This window comes from Rhinopithecus roxellana, chromosome 13, assembly GCF_007565055.1.
Source record: "Rhinopithecus roxellana isolate Shanxi Qingling chromosome 13, ASM756505v1, whole genome shotgun sequence".
In the NCBI taxonomy this organism is placed as follows: domain Eukaryota; kingdom Metazoa; phylum Chordata; class Mammalia; order Primates; family Cercopithecidae; genus Rhinopithecus; species Rhinopithecus roxellana.
In genome coordinates, this window is record NC_044561.1 from 90340725 (window position 1) to 90364758 (window position 24034).

At 42.5% G+C, this 24034-nt stretch overlaps 1 protein-coding gene across 4 annotated transcripts in view; it reads right to left on the bottom strand.

The window, feature by feature from the left end:
* Positions 1-24034, bottom strand: part of SPTLC3 (serine palmitoyltransferase long chain base subunit 3) — a 167495-nt gene that overhangs the window by 35419 nt on the left and 108042 nt on the right. For all 4 annotated transcript variants that reach the window (XM_030915896.1, XM_030915895.1, XM_030915898.1 and 1 more), the window contains 3 exons: positions 22043-22148; positions 14558-14777; positions 5539-5665 (listed from right to left, as the gene is read on the bottom strand). In XM_030915896.1, coding sequence (XP_030771756.1) covers positions 5539-5665; positions 14558-14777; positions 22043-22148 — 453 coding nt within the window. The remainder of the gene's footprint in view (positions 1-5538; positions 5666-14557; positions 14778-22042; positions 22149-24034) is intronic.

Sequence of the window (24034 nt, forward strand, 5' to 3'; positions counted from 1 at the left end):
GGTTGCAGAGAGCCGAGATGGCACCACTGCACTCCAGTCTGGGTGACTGTGAGACTCCATCTCAAATAAATAAATAAATAAATAAATAAATAAATAAATAAATAAATAATAAAGCAAGGTGAGGAGAATTAGAGGGACAGGAGGATTTGCTATTTAGGATAGGGCCACTTCCCTAATAAGGCAGATTTTCAGCAGAAAGGGGATGGCAGGGAGGGAGTGGGCCATGCATATAGGTCAGAAGAGCAGTTTTAGAGGGACCAGCGAGTGCAAAGACCCTTCTGCGGGAGCTGCTCGCTGTGTTTTAGGAAAAGCAAGGATGCCAGCTGCCTTCAGTGGGCTGAACGAGGGGAGGGGTGGCAGGACCTATGGAGGACCACATCCTGAGAAGCTGTAAAGAACACAGTCTGGATTTTGCTGAGTAAGCTGAAAAGACGACAGAAAGTTCTCAGTGGGGAAGTGACATGGTATTAGTTTTTCATCTCTGTTTTCAAAAAGATAATTTTGGCTTCTGTGTAGAGAACAGGCCATAAAAAGGCAAGGGCAGAAGTGGGGAGAATATTCAGGAGGCTACTCCAGGAATCCAGGTGAGAGGTGATGGAGAGAGTGGTGGCTGTGTGAGAAGTGACCTGATTCTGGGTATATGTTAAGTAGAGTGTGCAGGAGTTGCTGATAGAGTAGGAAGATGTGAGTTCGGGGAAAAAGGGAGAACTCCAGGGTGGGTAAAGCTATTGGAAAATTTGCAGAAGTAAGGCAAGAAAGTAGATGTGTTGAAAGTAGTATGTCTTTATTGAGTGTTTAGTGTATATCAAGCATCATGCTAAGTTCCTTATCTGTATCACTTCACTTAATTCTTCTGACAAGCTTAATTTGCAATGAAGGAACTAAGGCCAAGAGAGGGAAAGTGACTTGCCATTCATGGAGCAGATGTCAGGCCAGGCACCGCTGCAGGGCACACTCTGTGAATTAGCCCACATCATACAACCTCTGTCTTCTCTGAGAAATGGAAGTTTACCCAGAGTTGGGGAAAGAAGGTGTAGTAAGGTAAGATCAAGATTGGGAGTTCAAAAAATGTTGAGTGATTACTCGAAAAATGTACATCAAAGATTTAAACATGATAATAAGATGATTTTTTGACAATGCTTTCTTTAGGGGAGTCAGTGTGGTTTGGGGCTCACCTTCTTGTGGCTATGTATGCTATGTCTAGATAAGAAAACGACTGAGCTGCGATCTTTCTAGACCTTTCCAAAAGTAACCTCAATCACTGAGTGATCCCTTCCGTTGCCACAACTGGTGTGGAACCAATTCCCAGCTCCCAGTCCTATGAGATAAACATCCTCATGATCTTATTTAGCGTAAACATTGACCTGAAATGGAGCAGGCTGGCAAGATGGAAGTTGAGTCATGACATATTTATTAAGCTGAGCACTGAGTTTGACACTCAGAGGAACACCAAAATAATTCAAGACACATTTCTTGCCCTTAAGGGGCTTACAGCATTGGCTTGGCTGGAAGACCACCCAACATCCATTAGGATGCAGAAATCAAATCTCCACTTTTGGACTCACTGCACTGCTCAGAGTGACAGGCCAGGAGATTAAAAGGGTCTTGGTGCATATGGAATGCATGCACGGCCTGCAGCCCCTCAGTCTGTGTGCATTAACTCCACAAGCAGCCTGACTGCAGAGTGAAGGTGGCTGTTTGTGCATAAACATTGTCATTTCACTGGGACTGCTATTTCATCTTTGAACCTTGGCATCAAAGGAACACTGACCTTATTACTGTAGCTTGCCTTTCTTTGAAGCGTATGGCTTTGCATTACAGATTAAAGTGAAGACATTCATCAAGGAACAGATCTGGCCAACTGCTCTCCAAACTCAACCCGAAACAAAGCCTTGAAAGACTCCAATCACAGTTGCAGTGGAGTGGGCTGAAGATGAAGGCTCAGAGCCCGGTTCCTCTTTCTCAGGTCCTGTAAGGCAGCTCTTGCATGAAACAGTGCATCCTTTGAGCTCTGGGCAACTTTACCCTGAGAGTGAGTCTATCTCTGCAAAAAGGGGTGAGCTAGTGCAATGTCCCTAACCTGTCCTGCTCATTTGATTTAAAGAAGCCACTGTTGCAAATAAGGCCAGTGTGATCATTCACTGTGTGCCTTTGAATGCTTCAAAAGATGTGTCAGGCACAACTACCTGAAACGTGTCTGATAATTCTGTCAATTTTCTTTTTCTTCTACTTTCCTTTGTTTGTTTCTTTGAAAATAAACTGTCCTATATTTCTCCCTCATTCTCCTATCTTGCCTCTAAAAAAACCAGACCATACACATGACATTCTCTGTTTTGTTTTGTTTTTTTCTCTTAAGATGACAAGAGGAGTAAAGTGAGAAACTTTAAATGCGAGGTTAAAAAAATAACCAAAGAATTACTTAGGTATAAGGCTAAGAGAGAGAAGCAAGGGAAATATCTCCTACCTCAGGGGAAGAAAAATTGATGGCAGATGATTACTCATGTCTTTAATGTAATCTTTCTGCAGATCTTCCACTGTGATCAGATCAACAGAGCAAGTTCTGTCTCTGACGCAGTGGTAAACCAATCCAGAGGACGGAAGGCAATGATTGTAAAGTTGCATACATGTAAAGCAACTGATTCGGATGACATATACACTAAAGGACCCCAGAAATGAGTGAAAATTTTTGTTGAGACACAAGCTAATTTCTAGAATAACTTTTTCCTAGTCACTTGTCTTTAAAACAAGACCAAAGAATAATTCTAGTCATTCTGAGACAATTCACTTAACTTGCATTTTTGCTTAAATCTCAAATAATTGATTTTCCATTAAGAAACACTTGAAGTTTAAGAAGAGAATTAATATGGCTTTATGGGAAGCCAGTAGTTCTAGGCCAGTTTTTTCATACAGTGGAAAGCTTGTGTAGGAAAAGATGCCGCTCTATATGGCTTCAATGTTAAAAGGTTAAAAGATACCTGTTTAGGACAGGCATAGTGGCTCACACCTATAATCCCAGCACTTTGAGAGGCTGATGTGGGCAGATAACTTGAGGCCAGGATGGCCAAGATGGTGAAACCCTGTCTCGACTAAAAATACAAAAATTGACCAGGTGTGGTGGCTCATGCCTGTAATCCCAGCATTTTGGGAGGCCGAGGTGGGTGGATCACCTGAGACTGGGAGTTTGAGACCAACCTGGCGAAACTCCGTGTCTACTAAAAATACAAAAAATAGCCAGGTGTGGTGGCGGGCACCTGCAATCCCAGCTACTTAGGAGGCTGAGGCAGGCGAATTGCTTGAACCCAGGAGGTGGAGGTTGCAGTGAGCTGAGATCACACCATTGTACTTTAGCCTGGGTGACAAGAGCGAAACTCTGTCCCAAAAAAAAAAGAAAAAAAAAATTAGCTGGGCATGGTGGTGTGCACCTGTAGTCCCAACTACTCAGGAGGCTAAGGCAGGAGAATTGCTTGAGTCTGGGAGGTGGAGGTTGCAGTGAGCCCAGATCACGTCACTGCCCTTCAACCTGGGCGACAGAGCAAGTCTCTGTCTCAAATTTTTAAAACCCCCCCAAAAAAGAACCACCCCCCCCAAAAAAAGGTACCTGTTTATCCAATGTCTGTGTCCCTTAATTTACCCCAGCCTCTTTTTGGGGTGTGGCCATATGACTAGTTTTGGCCAATAGATTGTAAACAAGGTGATAAGAATCACCTCCAGGCTGACCCTCCCTTTCTTTTTACCTTGGTAACCATGGGGGCCATGTTTTGAGATGACGAACCCTTAAGGTGAAAGCAGCCTGAGTCACTGTCTTCAAGGACAAGCAATGTGTAGAGAGTTGACTGATTGGTATTAGATGTGATGCAAACAAGAAATACCTTGGTTCTGTGAAGCCACTGAGATCTACAGGGTTTATTTATTATGGTGGCAAAACCTCCCTTATCCTGACTAATCCAGGATCTTATCTTAGCGGATATCTAGTCCTACTTCACTTCTGTCATAACGATGCTTCCTACAGCATCTCTGAGAAATGGTTCAAATACTTGTTGATCACCTCAGAAACAACAGCAAATAACAGCAGCAAGCAATTATATAATGCTTACTAATAATTGTCTCCAGACACAATGCTAAATATTTTATACAGATTAATGTATCTACTTCTCACAAAAACCTTGGCTCCTAAATATCATTTTTTCTCACTTTATAACTGGATGAATTGAAGTACAGAGAAGTTGAGTCACTTGCTCAGGGTTGAATAGATAAGTCACTCGTCTAAGGCCACACATGAGTGAATAGTATCACAGGAGTCAGATCCAGGCAGCTACCTTCAGTCTCATACCATGAGGACTTCCTAGACTGGACTGTCGTTTTCTTTTCACAAAGACCAATCAATAAGATGCAGAGTCATAACACTGAAAAGGCAAGCCTGGAAGGAATCCTAGAGATCAGCCAATCACTGCATTTCATATGGAGGAAAAAATATCCTCCTGCAGGCCTTTACCCTGCTTTAGTGAAAAAAAGTCCTGTCTTTCAAACAAGTGTCTTGGGAGCACTAGGGCTCAGTAGAAGGGCCCCAAGGGGTATCAGTATGGGAGTAAGTGAAGACACTACTTTAACTAGATCAGCCTTGTTCTTATCTGTTTTATACAGTAGGCTTCTGGTAAAATTTGTATGTGAATATTCTGCTGCTTTAATAATACCGAAAACTGATGGAGTACCCCATACTTCTATTGAAATAGCAGACTTGGAGGGTTGCATTAAACAATGTAGGACTTCAGGACAGCTGGGAAGTGAGGTGAGGCACATGGATTGTACAGTCCAGTGGCCAGGATAAATTGGCTACTTCCATAAATGTGCTCACCAGCTTGCCTGGCAGCAAGAACTGCCTTATTCAGCACCGTATCCCCTCTGATGTGTGACATGCAGTAGAATCTCTATAAACCACCTCTGCAAAACGGTGGGAGAGTTCCAAGAGGCTTTTATGAAACAGCTTTTCAAAAAGGATTAATTTGGGTTGAGCAAAGTAGCACAGTTTAGCTCTGGTCCCACTGGCAAAGAAATGGCTGGAAGTTTATTGTGTGTGTTTTGTCTATATATCCTCAAATGGCCAGTGGTGGCCTTCCATTGCCCAACCTCTGGCTATAAAAAATAAAAGGATGAAAAATTGGATATTAAATTGGCTACTTTGGTCTTAGGGAAACACAAGTGACAGCCCCAAGCAAGCACAGGCAAGCATGTGCATGCAAGCGTGTGCGCACACACACATGCAAACACACACACACAATATTTGCTTCATTTCAACATAATTGATCACACAAAATTATTTAAATTTGCTGTTCACAATGAGGTAAATTAGAAAGTTTTCTTTGCTTTAACGAAGGGTTTTTGTGTGGTGTGCTAACAACAGTTTTTGTGCATTTATCACATGGCTTGATTTACAAATGGGGTTCTATAAGATAAAGGTGTGTATTTGAGAAGCAGAAAGATTAATGAGGCAGAAGGGGGACAGAGCGATGCAAGAGCTGTGCTCTATGCGTATCCTCTTACCTTGTGTGGTCCCATCCAGTCCCATGAGATGTTTTAGTGATCTGATGATTTGCTCTGCTATCGGTGGGCTCATGGATGAAGCATAGACAGCACTATGCGAGTGAACCCGTAAATAATCCACAAGATCCTTAAACAAAGAGGGAAAACCCAAAAAGAAGGCAAGTAAATCTCAACACTGGTGGTGGGAATTACATCTAGTCCCATCCCCATCTTCATAGCAAAAGACATTTGATCTCACAGCTCGAAAGAGGAATGGGGTCCAACTCTCAATGGTTTTCATCAAACTATTTTTTTCTATTTCCTTCATAGTTTCTCCCTCAAAAACCTAGAATCTACAGCAAAGCAGGATGCTGCAAGTTTGGAGTTGAACTTTAAGGCAAAACCAGATGTGTGAAAGAAACATGATTCCTGAAGCATTTGTTGAGTACCTACTATGTGTGAGCACTGACTTTGTGTTCAGTGCCCAAAGAACACAGGATGTGGTCCTTGCCCTTGAGAATATTACATGTGATTGTGCCCATGAACAAGCATGGTAGAATGAGTCACAGTCCATGCAAACTAGGACATGCAACAGGGCTGCAAGATGCAGAGGAAAGAGAGAGGGTCCTTCTAGCTGAAGTAGATAGAGAAGGTTCCGATGAGGAGATATGATTAAGCCTTGAAGAATGAAGATAATTAAGGAGGAAAAGAAAACGTGGAGGGAGGGTGGCAGAAGAGAGAAGCTGAACATAGGAACACAAGCAAGAAAGCAGAAGGCATGTATAGCAGAGTGTTTACAAGAAATAGCTGTAATTCTCTCACTGCCTATAACCATGCATCTTTGCAATTCAACTTTGCAGCTCCCTCCATCAAAAGGCGGATTAATCTGGGCTGGCCTTGTGACTTTCTTTGTCCAGTAGTATATGGCAGAGATGATGGTGTGGTGGTTCTGAGTCTGCGCCTCAAAATGCCTTGAGTGCTTTTGTCCTCTCAGAACTCTCTCCAGCTGCTATGTGAATAAGCCTGAGCCAGCTTGCTGGAGGATGACAACCATGTGGAATAGAGAAGGACCACTCCAGCTGAAGCTACCCCAGGCCAAGCAGTGCCCTGCTGACTCAGCAATGGACTGTTGTACAGAAGCAAGTCCAGATGAGACCAAAAGAACTCCTCAGCTGAGCCCAGCCCACATTGTTGATGGACAGAATCGTAAGCTAAATAAATGGTGGTGATTTTAGACACCAAATTTGGGGGTGGTTTGTTACACAGCAAAAACTAATGGAGGCAGCATGTTTGGAGGACAGCAAAGGACGGTTTGAGTACAGGTTTGTGGGAAATGAAACCAGAATATAGGTTAGGACCAGATAAACTCTGGTTATGCCTTGGGTAGCAGATAACTATTGGAATTTTGTGTATTTTGTGTAACACTCTTTGGAATGCTGAGCTGTTACAGAATTCTGGTCTTCAGTGGGAGGAGCCATTTTTCACCTGTATGCCTGATTCCTGAGGCCAAATGTAAGGTCCCAAGTAAGCTTGCTAAAAGCCCTAAGAAGCTCCAGTAACCTAATGCCGCAGTGGTGAGGGCCTCAGAGCTGGCACCTGCAGGTGCTCAGTTGGATTGCAGAGACCCTCCATCAGCCCACCTACAGTGTCTCATGGCCTGGGACCCTCAGAGTGTCCTTCAGAAAAGCTAATGGGCTGATGGCAGCCCTTTGCATTAGCAGTGGGGTCTTTAAAAGATCAGGTGCCTTCTCTTTAGAATAACGGCACAGCTTAGAATCCCACTTAGGCAAGTGTCTTCGCTATGTCTTCCTTCCTCATGAAGGTGATTTGGAAAGAGCTCTTGGGAATCGACATCCTCTGCTTTGGGATTGGTTCATGTCCTCCTCACCCTCCTTCATTAGTCACATTCATTCCCACCTCCGAGCCTGGGCCTGTTCCCTGCCCATCACTATTTCATCTCTCTTGGGTATGTGTGGGCATTGTTGCTTATAAGCATTGTTGCTTATAAGCATTTTCAACATTCACAGTTTCTCTTCCTCAGAACAGTGTGTGGCCTGCCTTACAGTGGTTGGTGAAGGTTAAATTAATGATGTGATGACTCTACCTGGTTCAAGAGGGGAATCAGGGAATCTGTTCTGTTCTTCCTGCCTTCTTCAATATGTCTTTCATTCTGAATCTCCTCTTCCACCCATCCTTCTTCTATGACTTCCCTTTTCCATATTCTCCTTCACTTCAAACTATTCCTTTTGTTTTTTGTTTCTTCCTTTCCTTCTAGCTTCCTTCCTTCCCCTTCCCATCTACTCTGATTCTCTGTCTCTCTCTCTTTTCATTTCAAATTTTTTATTTAAATCATTTTCTTCTCTGTATTTCAAAGTATTCCCTTCCTTCTTTCCTTCCTTCCTTCCTTCCTTCCTTCCTTCCTTCCTTCCTTCCTTCCTTCCTCCCTCCCTCCCTCCCTCCCTTCTTTCCTCTTTTCTTCTCCCCCTCCCTCCTTCCACCTTTCCTTCCAGCAAGAATATACCAATAACTTTCTATGTCTAGACATGTGTGGGAGTCCAGGAGGGGAGGGAGGATAGAAAAGGACCATAAGGCTAGTCCCTGGCATCCGTTATCCATTTATATAAATGAAATTAAGTTTTTTGCTGATTCTTTTATTTGGTGAACCTCATGAAAAAAGCTGGGTGGGTTTTCCCCATATCTGAAGAGTATGTGCATGATGCTGGCCTGACTGAATTCATCAGCCACAGGGTATCCAGAAAGTTCACTTTGGAGTATCTGAGGTGGCTCAAAGAGATGACAGCAGTCATGTGCCAGAGTAGCTACAGTCAGGGCTGTCCTTCACAGTGCCATGTTCCGTGCTCCTGGGGGGCAGCAGCAGGGATTGCCTTTCTCTGTTGGAGCAAATATCTCCCTACAGGATGCAGGGGAAGTCAATGAGGAGACGGTGGGTGGGTCCTGGGAATTGGATGATGGAGGCTCATGTGGACCTCTGTCAGGAACAAGGTGTTTCAAGGGTGTGATCTGGCCATGAGGGTTGGGGAGATTTGGATAGATGCAGAGGAGCAAAAAGGTATGGGACTGTCCTAAAATTAGGAATAAGGATGGCATCTTATGGGCACAGAGTAGAGGTGTCAATTGGGAAGAGAGGGAGAAGCCAGTGCTTCTGAGACAAGGGGATGAGGAGCTGTCCCCTTGGAGGGAGTATAACCAGGAGTTACAGCACAGCCTCTGGTGCCCAATAGCTTGGATTCAAATCCTGGCTTTGCCACTTACTGCTGTGTGACTATGGGCCAGTTACTAAGTCTCTCTGTGCCTTAGTTGGCTTCTCTGAAAAATGAGATCATAGTAATACCTGTCTCGGAGTTTATGAGGATGAAATGGGTGAATACATATATGAGATGCTTAGAAAAGCATCTGGTACACAGTGAAACAGTGAATGCCTGATGCAGTTGGTAACTTTCTTTCTTTCTTTTTTTTTTGACAGAGTCCTGCTCTGTTGGCCAGGCTGGAGTGCAGTGGCATGACCTTGGCTCACTGTAACCTCTGTCTCCTGCACTCAAGCAATTCTCCTGCTTCAGCCTCCCAAGTATCTGGGACTACAGGCGTGTGCCACTACGCCCGGCTAATTTTTGTATTTTTTGTAGAGACGGGGTTTCACCATGTTGGCCAGGCTGGTCTCGAACTCTTGACCTCTGGTAATCCACCCACCTTGGCCTCCCAAAGTGTTGTGATTATAGGCATGAGCCACCATGCCTGGTCAATTATTGTTAATGGCCGATTGAAAGATTCTTAGAACTGGGAGCATGGGGTGGGAGGAGGGGACCAAAATACAAAAGCTTCTTGGAGTGTCCTTGTTTCAACTCTCTCGTTTTGCACACAGTTACATTCTAAGGTTGTGTGACTACACATTGAGAGACCCATACATCAAACCAAGGATTTTCAGCCTAACTCTTCCTGCATACTTATGGGGAGGGGTGGCAGCAGGAGTGAAAAGAAAGGAAAAGAGAGACGTTTTCAATAAGGGAGTACCCAGGCTTGATGACAGGTTGAATGATCCTGAAGAGCTAATAAGGCTAGAAGCTAACAGCATAGCTGATATTCCCCGGTGGCCTGAGGTTCCATTTTAGGAACTTTGTATGCATTAATACATTTAAACTTCACAATAATTCTTTCAGGCAGATACTGTTTTACTGGCATTTTGTAGACAGAACAACTGAATCACAGAGAAGTTTACACAATTATTCCCAAAAGATGGTAGAACAAGGATTTAGACCCAAAGAAGCTGACTCTAGAGCCTCACCCTTAGACCGCACTTGACTTCTCCAGACTTCTCCCCAGAAGAGTAAGCTTGGTGGGGTGTGAGGGGGGCCAGGAGAGCACAGACCCCAGTTCCACTCTCCTTACCCTACGGTGCTTTCCCTAACCCAGGGACTGTTCCTCTTTTTGGAGAGGGTGGGGAGACATCCTGATCTACTCATCCATATGGTACTAAACCACAGATTGAGACACTGGTCTCAAAATGTTTCATGTCTATCTCTCTTGTTTCTCCAAAAGGGACTGAAACTTCCTTGAGAGCAGGGATGGAGCTTCACACTTCTTTTAAAATCCATAGTGGTGGATACCACACCTAGTAGTGGCCTGCTAAATACTGACAGTCTAATGGAAAACAGAGGAGTTTTAGAGATGGAGGAAAGATGGCCAGGGGCCTCAAAGCATATAGGGTATTACTGACTTAGCTTGGGGGTCATCACTGACAAAGATCAGACAAGGAAACAAAACAAAACTTCCTTTGATCTTGAAAAGGGCTCTTCCAAATGTCCCCAACCCTAATTCACAGATTGAGACATTTTTTAAAGTCAAGGCCATGAGCCTTCTTAGTTTGAATGAATACCTCATCGGTGCAGCATTGGTTCCTTTTAATGTTAAGACTATCTTGCCCCAAATTTTATTTTTTTTGGACTGAGTTCGCTTTCTCTCAGGGTCTGAGTTTCTGGATGGAAGTTTATTTGCTTGTGTGGTTCAAAAAATGGAGCTCTTTGAGTAACTTCTGGAGAGTGTCAGGGAGAACCTTGATTCCTGGCTACGAATTCCCCCTCTTGTTTCCCCAATGGGTGCTATGAGCCATGACTTAAGAGGTGGCTTTGGTCTTTTGTAAGGTGAGTCTGGGATGTGTCTTCTTCAGGGTGGGCTAGAGGTCTCCTCATACTGAGGTTTCCACATCGATTTGGAAGTTCAAAACCCTGATTGTTTTCTCTATCCATGGGCCTGAAGTTCAAGGGCAAGGGTGGCTTTTTTTGGGAGGAAATCAGACAGGAGACTCTTAGAATAAACATCTTAGAGCTCACTCCATGACCCCTGCTTACTTCAAAGGGATGTTAAATACAGCCAGGGCTTAGCGTGCAGGGCAGGGCTCACTTTTTAGAGCGACCCAGCTTTGGCTGGCAGGTGGGCTTCTGGGGCTAATGCTCACCCCAAATTTGTCCGCCCTGTCCCAGTTCCTTTCTCCAGAATTCCAGCCCTGCAACCTATCAGTTACAAGGGCTACCATCGCTTCATTCATTTGCAAGTCTCTGGTCAGCCTGTGGAGGCTGTGGGAGCCAGTGTTCAGTGCCAAGACTCAAGATCCTTGTCTGGGGAAAAGTTTGGGGTCTTCGGCATTGACCACATTTCCCAGCCACAGGATCAATACAGATGTAAAAGAATAAAAATAAGAAACCTAGTCTCATCAGCTTAGGCTTCCCTTCAAAGAAGCCATTCATGGCATGGAGCTCTGACAGGTAGAGAGAAGTAGTGATCTGGAATTTCATCAGGAAAGTCTTGAAAGGACAGACTCCTCCCAGTTAGGCTGTTCACTGTGCATCTATAGTGGCTCCAAACTCAAAGTGAGCAGAACAGCAAAACTCTGCTATCTCTGAACAGACTGTTAGCAGTTTCCTTGAGTGGAAAGAGGGGATCACAGCCTGGCAGCAACCTCCAATTAGCAGAGGGGAATTTGTAGGACACTTTGTGAGGAAAAGGCTCTGAGGTCAAAACAAAACCTCTGTTTTCTCTGGTAGTATCGTCATGCTAAACCATTTTTTCCTCCTTGTTTTCAAATATATTTCATTACATGATTCATCTAGTTGCTAATATATAAAGCTCTGACCTTGACCCATTCCATAAAGATTTCCAGAACCTCCCAGACACTATTATTGGAAATGCAGCCTCTCTACACCAATATTAACATCATTTAAAAAGAGAGTTAAGAGCCAGATGTTTTTATCTTTTTTTCTAGATTTTTGGAGCTAACTATTTTCAAATTTCAGGGTTTACTGAGAACCCTATGGGCACAGTGAAATTGAAATTATATACAGTTTCAGAAAAACAGCAAGTCTGAACGTGTGTACTTTAACTTTTTTATGTTCAATTTTGTTGCTTTTGTATACATTGGTTTAGAATCCTAGCTATTTTGCAATAATCTCCTAAACTGAGCTATATGGCAAAGTATCTGGGAGATTAGTCGTCTATCTATCAACTGTCTATCTATCTTACAGTACAGTTATCAGAGTTTGAAAACTGTACTCTAATTATTTAAACATACTAGAAGAAGTAGTTTTGCAAACAAAAATGTTTAGTATTTGCCCAATCCTATGTTGTTTCAGTTAAAAAGCATAATTTAAACAGACTCAAAGTAAAAATTCTTCACAAAATTGTCCAAAGTTCATAGGAATACAATATATGATTTGACTTGAAATTATACATAATAAAAATTAACATAATTGAAAAGAATTAAAGGTACAAAGGAACAGAGTTCCATTAAGTCATGGGCTCATTAGGCCGAAAGGAAGCCTGTTTACCCAGGTTTGTCACAGTGTCATCAAAACCATAGGTGTGTATCTGACTGATTTTTAAGTCATCAGGGATACATGCATTTTCTTAAGCGCGTTCCTGCTCACCGCCCAGGTCTTGGAAACAGCCCTGTGTTTTCAAGGTTTTGCATCTTGCTGTTTTAGGGCGGTAGATCTCAGGGGAGGCTAACAGGTCTCTGCCAAACACGCTCTAATTCTTGCTGCCATCTAGTGGTAAATTTAGACACTGCAGTGCAACATGAAGGGTCGAGAAGACAGAGAAAAGTGGGGAGGAAAAAGGAGGGGGAGGAGAGGGAATGAACGATGCGACCCTCTGGATCTAAATATGTATAAAACGAGCATTTTAAAAGGTAAGAAAAGGAACAGATGTACATACTTTTTCTGCATCCGGATTAATGTAAATAATGGCAATTTTCACAATTGCTCGGTATCGACGCCAAATGAGTAGAAATTGTGTACACAGGAACATCTACACCTTAAAAATACTCTTGCTAATGTCAGAATGGAGAGCATGAGAGAGAATCATGGTGAACTGGTCTTTACTTCTGCTAGTCACGAGCCTTTGTTTAAAGTGGGTATCAAATGAAGGCGCTCTAGGAGGAAAAATGTGACATCCACCAAATTTGACAACATTTCAAGGATTGGCTTGTTTCAGTTTATTCAGGTGCCTTTGGTTCAGGAAACAGAGTTACGCTTGGTTAAAAATTTTGAAGTTCAGAACTGCTGCTAAAGTAATCACAAAACCACAAGCTCACAAGGCAATGTAGCCGGGATCAGGGAGCTCCTAAATTTGAGACCCTCTGATCCTACTGCTTCGGCAGTCTAGGAAGGGAACATTTAACCTTTCACCAGATTTAGCTGAATTTTGTAAGATCCTGGGCATTCCCAATGGTTTTAGCATTACCTGGCTAATTCCCACAGGCAAGTGTAGAGGGGATGAAAAACAATGCTTTGAGCCCAAAAGAAAGCAGTGCTTATTGAAGGGTAAAAACCACTTAAAACTCTGAACATTTTAAGCATCTGTGCATTTCATGGCAGAGCCAGTGGCCAGAATTAAATCTGTTGTTTTAAATCATGAGCTTTCAATGAGAGGACTGTTTTCTGCTGCACTTCTTGGTTTGTCTAACTGGTTTGCCAGAAGTTTCTGTTCATCTCAATAGGTAAGGAAGTGGGGATTTTTGTTGATATCACTTGCATGCACTGGTTTTGGGCCTACTGTGCCGTCCTAAGCTGAGCCAACATCACTGTCATGCTCTTTGGGACAGGTGTAGGTTTGTCTGAGATAGGTGTCAGAATTTGGACAAGGCTGTCCTCTCATTGGTCGGATAACTGGCTCCTTTATCTCTCAAACCCAGGTTTGAATACTGGACTTTCTTTGTCCCTTTCCTTTCCCTCCTTTTAAATTTCTCTCAAGTATTTATTGTTTTATTTTCACAAACCTCTTGGTGATATCGACCAAGTGGACTCAAGATCCTTGACAGGGACAACATTCACTTAACAGTCTAATCCCAGCAGATAAGAATTTTTAAGGCATATTGATAAGATACTGGAGAATGGCAGGATTTGACCTATGGTTTATGCAACATTATGGAAAGAATTTTTTTTTTTTGCAGAGAAAATTTCTTAAAAGTACATTCCTGCCACCGTTTTGATTAAGACTCTTAAAACCCACAACTCGTAGCATAGGGTCAGCCTCCCTAATAACTAACATTTGCCTACTGTTGCTGTTACCTTCCTTGTGTTTTTTAATGCCACAAACCCCAAACTGCTTATAGTTTTCAGAACATCCCTTATCACTTCTGTGGCTTGGTATACATTATTCTCTCTCTGTGTTAAATACGGCCCCCCCATTATCTGTCTACAAGGTGGACATTCAATCTAAACCATGTCCTAAATACTACTTAACAAAGTTAATTATTCCTCTCCCTGGTACTTTGCACCTTGTGTACATGGCCAGTGTTTCCATTTCATTATAATGTGATCACTCATCACATCCTCCTCTTCACTTTTCGAGGGAGAGCTCCTCGACATTCTGTGCCTTATCTGGCTGTGAACCCATTGTAGCCAGGCTGGAGTGATCAGCTGAGGTGTGGTGAACTGAATTGAAGCTTTCATGAAATTCAGAGAAGCCCTACACACGGCATCCCCAGGGCGCTCAGGTTTTAAACAGACACAAGGGGTCCCTCTCTTACCTTCCTTCCAGCTATGTAACCTCCTGCAGCTCCAAAGCTTTTGGTGAATGTGCCCATGAGCACATCAACTTCGTGAGGGTCTAGTCCAAAGAATTCCGTGACACCTCGGCCGGTTGGGCCCACGGCCCCAATACTGTGAGCTTCATCCATGTAGAGGTAAGCCTTGTATTTCTTCTTTAGAGCTATGATCTGGGGCAGATGCACGATGGAACCTTCCATGCTAGGACAGAAGGAGAAATGCTCATAACTAACAAATACCCTCCTGGGAAGCTCTGTCAGCTTCCCTATCAGTACATCCTAGGCAGTCTTCCCTGACACACGCCATTCCTTTGTTCTGAAGGCATGTTTTATTTGTCTGAGACAACCCTCTCAATCTTGTAAGGCTGGTTGGGCATTTCTATGCTACTTGGATAAAATAATTTATATTCAATGGATTTAAGTGATTTTGCTTTCAGCTAATTCCCAAGCAAACAATCAGCTCACTGCATTATGGATCCAATTTATTTGTAAAGCCAACTAGTGTAACTAGACTGACCATTTTGGATTCTAGTTATTCTGCTAGAATAGATTACATTACTCTATAGTCATTCCCTTTTCCTGCCTGGCATTGCCTGTTTGGCCAGGTCTGTTTGACTTAAATTCAGTGCTTGAATTGCCATAGATTAAAAGAGGGAATTAAAAAGACACAGAACTTTATTTAAGACATCATAGTGTTAATTAAAGTACAATAGGAAGTCTTTAAGACCTCTTGTTCAATACCCACTGCAAGTCAAAGACTGAGGTGTCTCCTCTTTCTGTTCCTTTAGGGTAGAGGAACAGAAAGTTGAGTAAGCATCAGAATCCTCTGAAGCATTTGTTAAAACACAGATTGCTAGACTCCCACCCCAGAGTTTCTGATTCAGTCGGTATTGGGTGGGCTGAGAACATGCATTTTTGCCAAGCTCCCAGGAGATGCTACCACCAATGGTTGGGGACCACACACAGGGGCCACTGCTGTAGATGAGCTCTTTTGTTTTAGCTGAAGTGCTTTATTTTTCATGATATTATAAGTTGCAAAAGCACTTCAAGTCCTGTGATCTGGGGAAGATACATGATAGACTTTCCATGCTAGGGCAGAGAGAGAAATGCTCTGTATTAACAAACACCCTCCTGGGAAGCTTTGTTACGTCCTCTGGCACAAAGGTAAAAAAATGAAATCCATGAATAAGTAAAATTAAAATTTATATTTACATGGCACCTCTGGGACTCAATGGATTAAAAAAATCTGACACGAATCAGTTCTCAGAACACTTTGTAAGCTGTGTCTGTGTTGCACACAGTTTTGACTGCGTTGACAGGCGAGTTGTACGAAAACACACAGACATACTCACCACACAAAGGAACTTGTCAAACAATTCAAACAACCCTTTAGGTTAGTTCAAGAGCTAATTCATTGAATCAAACAGAGTTGAACTTCTCCTTTTTCCCCTAATTATTTATTAGATTAAATTAAATGTATTAAAAAACAAGCTTAAGTGTTAGGTCGATTCAGTCAAAACAGTCCAGTTGGCTGTGTACACAGTTACCCAGACCAACGGGTGTTGGTTTGCAGACAGTATCATGATCATGGGGTGCAGCATTTGTGTGTTCCAGGAGATAGTTTTGGACGGCCGAGTTCAGATTTTAATGAAACAAAGGCCAAATAGAGTTGTCTTTTCTTATGTAAGTTTGTGAGTTAATTCCAACATGTTCTTAAATTAATTGCTTGTTAAAATTGTTTCCACTGAGGAGAAGACAGTCTGGCCATCTGGCTGCCTAAGTGTACTAACTTTGAACTTGGGCAATTTGCATGATGTTCTCTGCCTCAGTTTCCTCATATGTAATACAAACAGGATGATGGGCCCCTCTTCACATGGTCTTTATAACAATCACTTGAAATCATGCTTGTAAACTAGCTGATCCATGATGGGCATTTAGTGAATCGTTATGGTCCTTAGGAGGAGGAACTTAGGAGGAAATGGTTGTAACGAGTCCTAACTTGGGAAACTGGGAGCCCTTGACAATGTTCTGTGTTGAATCTTATACGAGTGAGGCATGTGGGTGTCATGCTGGATGTCATACATAATAAATGGCCGCAGGTCCTCAGAAATCTAGAATTTTCTTCTCCTTAAAATGTTGTAAGTTGGTAACACAAACATGCCAAAAAACCTGACATGCCACAAATAGCCATTCTTTGTTCTGGAACTGAATTTGACAGGAGCCAAAGTTAATGTTCCACAGTGTTTGTAGACACTGCAGGCAGCTAATTAACCATCCTTCCATGGGGCTGGTCTAGCTGATGTTAGGAGCCTGCCCACCTGGTTTATATTTCTTCCTCTAAGATTAATGACTCTACAATACTGCTGACTTCTGGAGTTAATGCAGGGCACACATAGAGTCCTAGGGAGAACTCAGTTTTTATAGAGTTATATTCACCCATGCTAAGTTTTCATTTTCACAATGTGATCAAATTTGAATTGAGCCTTTTCCCATAGTGGGATATTGAGTCTAGTGCATGCATAAAAAGGCTATCTATGTTATTCCCATGAATTACTGTCAAAAAACAGTGCCAAAAATGATATAGAAAACAAGAACAGCGTTTTATTCTTTCTTCCTGAATGGAAGGTTGTGTTTTTCTTTTGACTTCAATAGAAGAAAAACAACTAAAACACAACTATAGGTAAAGATAATTCCATGAGTTAATTTGAAGCTCTGTTCAGGGACTTGAATTATTCTTAAACCAGCAAGCCAGTGAATAATTCCTTTATATCTTTTCTATTACATAATGTATTAGCTAAGTGACAAGCCTCCTTTTTGAAATCTCCCTCTCACCACTTTTCCCTCCACATATAAACCATATTATCCACTGGCAGATGGAGAATGAAACCACTGGCTAGCTAACTCACATGGTGGAAAAATCTCCTTGGTGGGCCCAAAGTACAACTCAAAACAAGAAAGCAAGGTGGAAAGAGAGAAAAAGAAAGTTAAGATCAATGAAAAATAAAGTGACGAATGTTTTCTTATTCTTTTCTTTATTTGTTTAAACCATAGAGATACAGGTGAGAGTTTACCACTGAAGTTCTCAATCCTTAAATTTACATTGTTTTGAGTGTAGGAGAATAGATTACACTCTTACAGTAGACGGTATTCTGAGGTTACAGCATATGTGCCTATGTTTATATATGTATTTGTTTTGGAAGAACTGACTATTATTCCTTGATTAATTTTATTTTGGAAGTTAGTGCTCCAGCTATGCTAGTTTATGTGCCAGGTTGTTTGGGACACCGCACCTTAAGGATATGTTTGAATAATTTTGATATTCTCTACCACTGTGAGTTGATAAGAGATCTAGACTTCTCAGAGACATGAAATTAGAAAATGAGATTTTAAAACGATACTTAATGAAAACATACAGCTCAGAACACTGAAATAATACTGTTTTAGTTTTAAACCCAAAGTCATGCATTCATGAAACTTTGGATTTCAAGTTTCAATGCTCGTGTGTTACAGATGAAGAAATTGAGGCCTAGATAGGTTAATGGTAAAGGTCAAATGGGTGATCTTGCATTTTCTGTGTTTACTTCATTGGATGTGGACACATGGGCTGACTCTTCTATTTACATTGAGCCTTTGTCTCACCAGGGCCACCTGGCTTTAATCCCAGCTCTGCCTCATCTCAGTTATCTGTCCTGGGGCAAGTTATCTAAACCTCTGAGCCTCAATTTCTTCATATTTACAGTAACTTCTTGGAGGCTTACTCAAGGTTGCACATGGGAAATGTTAGCAAGGAGTAGACACGTGGTCGATGTGAGTTTCTTTCTCTAACGTCCACTTTCTCAATGGAAGAAGAGCAAATAACCTTGCAACATAGATGACTTACTGTTTTCTGAGTTGCAACTTCTTAGACTGAAAATCAGTGTGACGATGAAGACAGCCACTCTTGGTTGTGAGCTCTCTATGGGCTGGGCCTCTGCCAACACTAGCTTATATGACCTCATTCAATACTTATTATTACCGAAGTACCCTATGGAGGCCACACAGATGTAGGTGGTGATGCCAGGATTTGAACCTAGGTCCCAGGCCTGCCTCCAAATCCTGACTCCTCTATATTCTACATAAGAATAATAATACCTATGAATGATGACATTATTATTATTAGTTTTCTGACTTCTCAGACTGGGTATCTAGCCTTTTCTATCTCGATATCTCCCTGAAAATTTCTGATTTGGCTGATTGCTCTCTTTGGGGGTTATGAAAAAATTGATGTGTGTGGTCTCTGTGGTGATGTATGTGGGGGTACTTTAGCCATGGTGGCAGACCACAAGCAAGAGAAAAAATCTGGGAGTTAAAATTCAAAGGAGGCTTTGTGTAGGTATCAACAAGATATGCATTCCTAATATACCTCTGAAGAGTAGGAGTGCATTTGTGAACTATTGACTTCACATTCCTAACCCTCCTTTAGAAAATACTATGGGAAATAATGTTTTTTTTTTTTTTTTTTTTTTTTTTTTTTTTTTTTTTTTTTTTTTTTTTTTTTGAGACAGAGTCTCTCTCTGTTTCGCAGGCTGGAGTGCAGTGACATGATCTTGGCTCACTGCAACCTCCGCCTCCCAGGTTAAAGTGATTCTTGTGCCTTAGCCTCCTGAGTAACTGGGATTATGGGAGTGCACCACCACACCTGGCTAATTGTTATATTTTTAGTAGAGGTGGGGTTTCACCATGTTGGCTAGGCTGGTCTCGAACTCCTGACCTCAAGTGATCCACCTGCCTTTGTCTCCCCAAGTGATAGGATTACAGGCATGAGCCACTGCATCTGGCCTTATCTGGTGAGAATTGCAAATTAGAACACCTGTGTAAAAGCTTTTTCTTTGAGGTTTAAGGCTGTAGAACTGAACTCTAGGCTACCTTTGTTTTACAGATGAGGAAATTGAAGCCCCCAAGAGCTATTGAGGCTTGTCAAAGAGATGCCCTGTTTTCTATCTGTGAATGTGGCCTTTTAGGTCTTGGTCTCATGTAAAGCCAACATTCCTGTGTGGGTGAAATGAAAGGAACCTCCTTGTGAAGGAAATTTCATGGAAAGTGGGGACTTCACTCTGTGTCGTCACCAGGTTGATTGAACCACTGTGGTAGATGGCTTCCAAAGATGGCTGCCTGCAAAGCTTCCCATCCTTATACATGCAAGTGGATCCTCCATCGGGGGTAGGGTCTATTTCACCTTCTTTTGAATCTGGGCTGGCCTCATGATGTGCTTGGGCCAATGGGTCAGTGCAGAAGGGATAATGTCCCAGGGCTGGCAGCCTTCACTTTTGCTCTGTTGGAAGCCAGCACCATGTTGTAAGGGAGTTCTGGCTAGACTACAGAATGAGAAGAGACTATCTATAGAGAAAGCCGTGTGGAAGAGAGCGTGGCACTCCAGGCGAGAGCCAGTACCGAGGGCCAGATGTGCAAGTGGGGTCATTTTGGATGTTCCAGCCCCAGACAAACTGTCAGCTGAATGAAGTGGCCTCCACCCAATGCCATGTGGAGTAGAAGAACTGTCCAGTTGGTCCACACAACCCACGGTAGCATGGAAAATAATAAATCATTGCTGTGTAAACCATTATGCTTTGGATGGTTTGTTACATGGCAATAGGTAACTGAGCAGTCACTATTGCTAGTGCAATGAAAATTGTGGTTTGGTGCCACTCTGGCTTGGAGCTGGAAGTCCACACCTGACTCCTTTGTCCTTCTGAAGTGGTAGGATGCAGGCCTGGCATGACCAGTAACAAGTCCTGCTGCTGGAGTGGTTTCTCTGTGTGGCTGATGGGAATATTTGCCAGTAAAATGCCGGTGGTCTACTTAATTTCAGCCATGATCAAAGCGGTTAAGACTTAACTTTCCTTTAATGGAGCCAAGTTCTGTTTATTTGCAGTTGGGGTATTGTTTACTCTGCTTAAAGGAGATGCCCAGTCTGCTCTCTCTCAGCTGCTCTGTCCTCCCACGAATCTAGGCCTGAATGACAGGTGTTTAGATAAGGGCTATTTGCTCCCCTCCCTGGCAGCAGCACAAATCACACAGGGAAAAAGATCCATGCTTGAGGTTACGATAGCCCAGAGTCAATATGAGATTATTTCTTGAAATAGCAAGTTAAGGACTACAAGTTGTCAGTTATGCCAGAACAGGTTTTCTCGGCCTTGGTACTATAGACATTTTGAGCTAGATAACTCTGTGTTATGGGGGCTGTGCTGTGCATTGTAGGATGCTTAGCCGCATCCCTGGCCTCTGTCCACCATATGCCAGTCACATACTACTGCAGTTATAATGATTGAAAATTGCCAAATGTGCCTAGGCTGGGGCAAGGACAAGCTTAGCCTGGAGAGCTACTATGTCTAGAGTGCTCCCAAAGACTTCATCAACAGTACGTACTCTCTGGGCTGGCTGGAGGAGGTACTGGTAGGTGATGCAGAAAGTGAGCTGGTAGAAACTGGAAATGCAAACTTTGCATTTCCCACAGTAGGACGGGGAACATCCAGAACCCTAGCCACAGGGGCAGTAAGTACTGGAGTTAAAAATGTTGAAAATAAAATGAAACCAAGCTTATTATTATTATTATTTTAAAGTTGGGAGAATTCACTTTTTTTTTCTTAAAAGGAATAAAGGCACACTTCTGCTGCTGCTCATTATTCACTCATGTAGCAGAAAAAATGTGCACTCAGGGACTAATGAGATTAGCGGGTTGAAAGAAATCCTATGTCTATTCTCAAGTCTCCTTTGTAGCCATACTCCTCCTTGTCTTAAACAGCCTTCGTTTCCTTCCTTTCAATGTTTTTCACTTTTCTATCATTATAGGAGATATCTCCCTCAATTTGTCCAACGTCAGGATTGTTTGAGAATTGATTTAGGATTGGGCACTCTGAAATAATGTCTTCTTGGCTTACGGACTAGACATCAGCCCACTCCTACCTGCTGGCTCTGGAACAGGAATTGCACTCCAGGTTACTCCTACCTTGAGGAAAACAGGCAGATTTTTTTTATTCTGATGGCAAGCACTAACCAAGTTCAGCAAGCAGCTGGGGGTTGGGCATGCTGTCCAGGTAGGGGCATCTGGGCCACCCGTCAGCAATTTCTACCAGTCATAAAGGCAAGGAGTGTTCTGATCTTGAATAACCCAGCTGCAAAACACCTTTGAAGCTCTGGGGCAGTCAAAAGTAGTGGAAAGAATCTACTCAAGTTAGCAATGCCTTGCGAGGATATTTCCGAGGAAGCCTTCTCAAGCAGGACAGCCTTCAAGCTGCTCTGCCATAGAGAGTCATCAAAAAGACAGATGACTCATGTCTGACAGCTCCCATTGGTGGCTCTGTCTCAGGTCCCTCTGTAATAACCGATTCTAAGTCATTGCTCTGTTTAGCTAGGAAAGGTCAGCCTTTCCGCACTGATCAGCTTGCTGTAGGCCTGCTAGTCGTAAAATGTGTTCCGTTATTTACATACCTGTAGACACCCTCCACCAGGATGAGAATCTTTTTCCAAGCTCTGCGGGTTCGAGGCTGGCCATAGATGACAGCATCTCTCAGGAGCTTCTCTAGGCTTTGTGTGTCTTTAAATAATACCAAAAAAGAAATTCAGTCATGAAAGGGCTTACTTTTCCTTTTCCACTTTCTTTTTCCAGATGTTTTATGTTTACACTCAGACCTAAACTTCCAGAGAACAAATTCAGAATCAGAGAACCCTTAGGGAGAGAGACAGAGAGGTCTATTTTTCAGTAGAACTTAACTCTGACAAGACAAATAGCCAGATTTCTACAAGCAGGCAGAGTAAACTCTCACCAGTGGGGCATGGTTTCCTAGGCTCTTAAAGGCTCTCCCCGCCTGCCTTAGAGAGATTGAAATTCTACGTTAAATGCATCTCTTAGGTCTAAGCTTTGTTCCAGGCTGAAATGAACTCCGAGAGACATAATTAATACCACTCATCAATCGTTTAGACACGAGCGTGTTAGAGTTTAGCTGAGTTTGCACAGATCTCACTTCCTACCCTTTGAGACTTGATTTCTGACATCCCCCAACCTTAGAAGTTCCAAAACTTTAAAGCAGTGGGACAATGAAGCCTCTTTTTCAAAATATTTGGAGATCTCTGAACACAATAATAGCTCACAGTTATTGAGCCCTATCTGTGTGCCAGGCACCCTTCTAAGCTCAGTTTTTGTCATACCTCATTTAATCCTCAGAAGAACCATCTGAAGGAAGTACTAGCAGCATTTCCATTCTGTGGTTCAGGAAACTGAGGCACACAGGAGTTAACTGACTGAGGTCTATCATAAGCAACAGAATCAGGATTTGAACCCATGTAGTCTGTACCATATCCACATTTGTAACACTACCCTTTGCTGCCTTATGTGGAAGCCATTGTCCCTGCTTCTCAAATGAAACGGTGATATAGAACAAGGGAGGATGAATGTTTGGCAGAATAATCTTGTTAACTTCTAATGTCAAATATAATCAATAGTGACATTTCATTTATCTGCAATCAGATGTAGATGACTGGGCTTGGGTTGAGAGGTCATTTAGAAGAACTTGCCTACCAGCCTAGCTGTTTGGTATGTATGTGTGTGTGTGTGTGTATTATTTTGTTTTTAACTTTTGAGCCTAGCAAGAAAAAAAAGGCCGAGGTTTATGGGCATACTTTTAAGACTGATTATATTTCTATTGTGTATTTTTTTTTGCATTTCCTAAGCTTTCCCTTTTTTGAGAATCTGAAACTGAAATACTTTAGGTCCAGAATCCAATCTTAATTTTAAAAGATGGAGATGCTACTTAACTGCTGGCTTGACTATTATGCAATGTTCACCAGGCATTAGTGACACCATTTAAAATGCTCACAAAAGATGACATCTAGCAAAGATAAATCTTTGAGGTCAGGAGTTTGGGACCAGCCTGGCCAACATGGTGAAACCCAGTCTCTACTAAAAATACAAAAAATTAGGTGGGTATGGTGGTGGGCGCCTGTAATCCCAGCTACTTGGGAGGGTGAGGCAGGAGAATTGCTTGAACCCAGGAGACGGATGTTGCAGTGAGCCGAGATCGCACCATTGCACTTCAGCCTAGGTGACAGAGTGAGACTCTGTCTCAAAGTGAAAAAAAAGTTAAATCTAAAGCTGCATAGTCAGTACTGGTTTTGACCATGATAGACAAAGCTCTCAAGAAGCAGAAGTGCATTGGCTTATCACTCACTGGTCTAGGCTCAAATTAGCTATAGTTCTTGGTCTCAATGCAGAACCCTTCAACTTTGTCTTTGAGTCTCCAGTCTGTGCTTGGATCTGTTTTAGGGCTTCCCCCAAAGCTGCGTGAATGCACTAGTGGGTGCATTAACTTTTCCACACTGCAACCCTGCCACACTCAATGAGGCCATAAGATAGTTCTTTGAAATAGAGTTGTGAATATATTTGTGTGTGTGTTTTTTAAAATTATCAAGTACATTTAAGCAAAC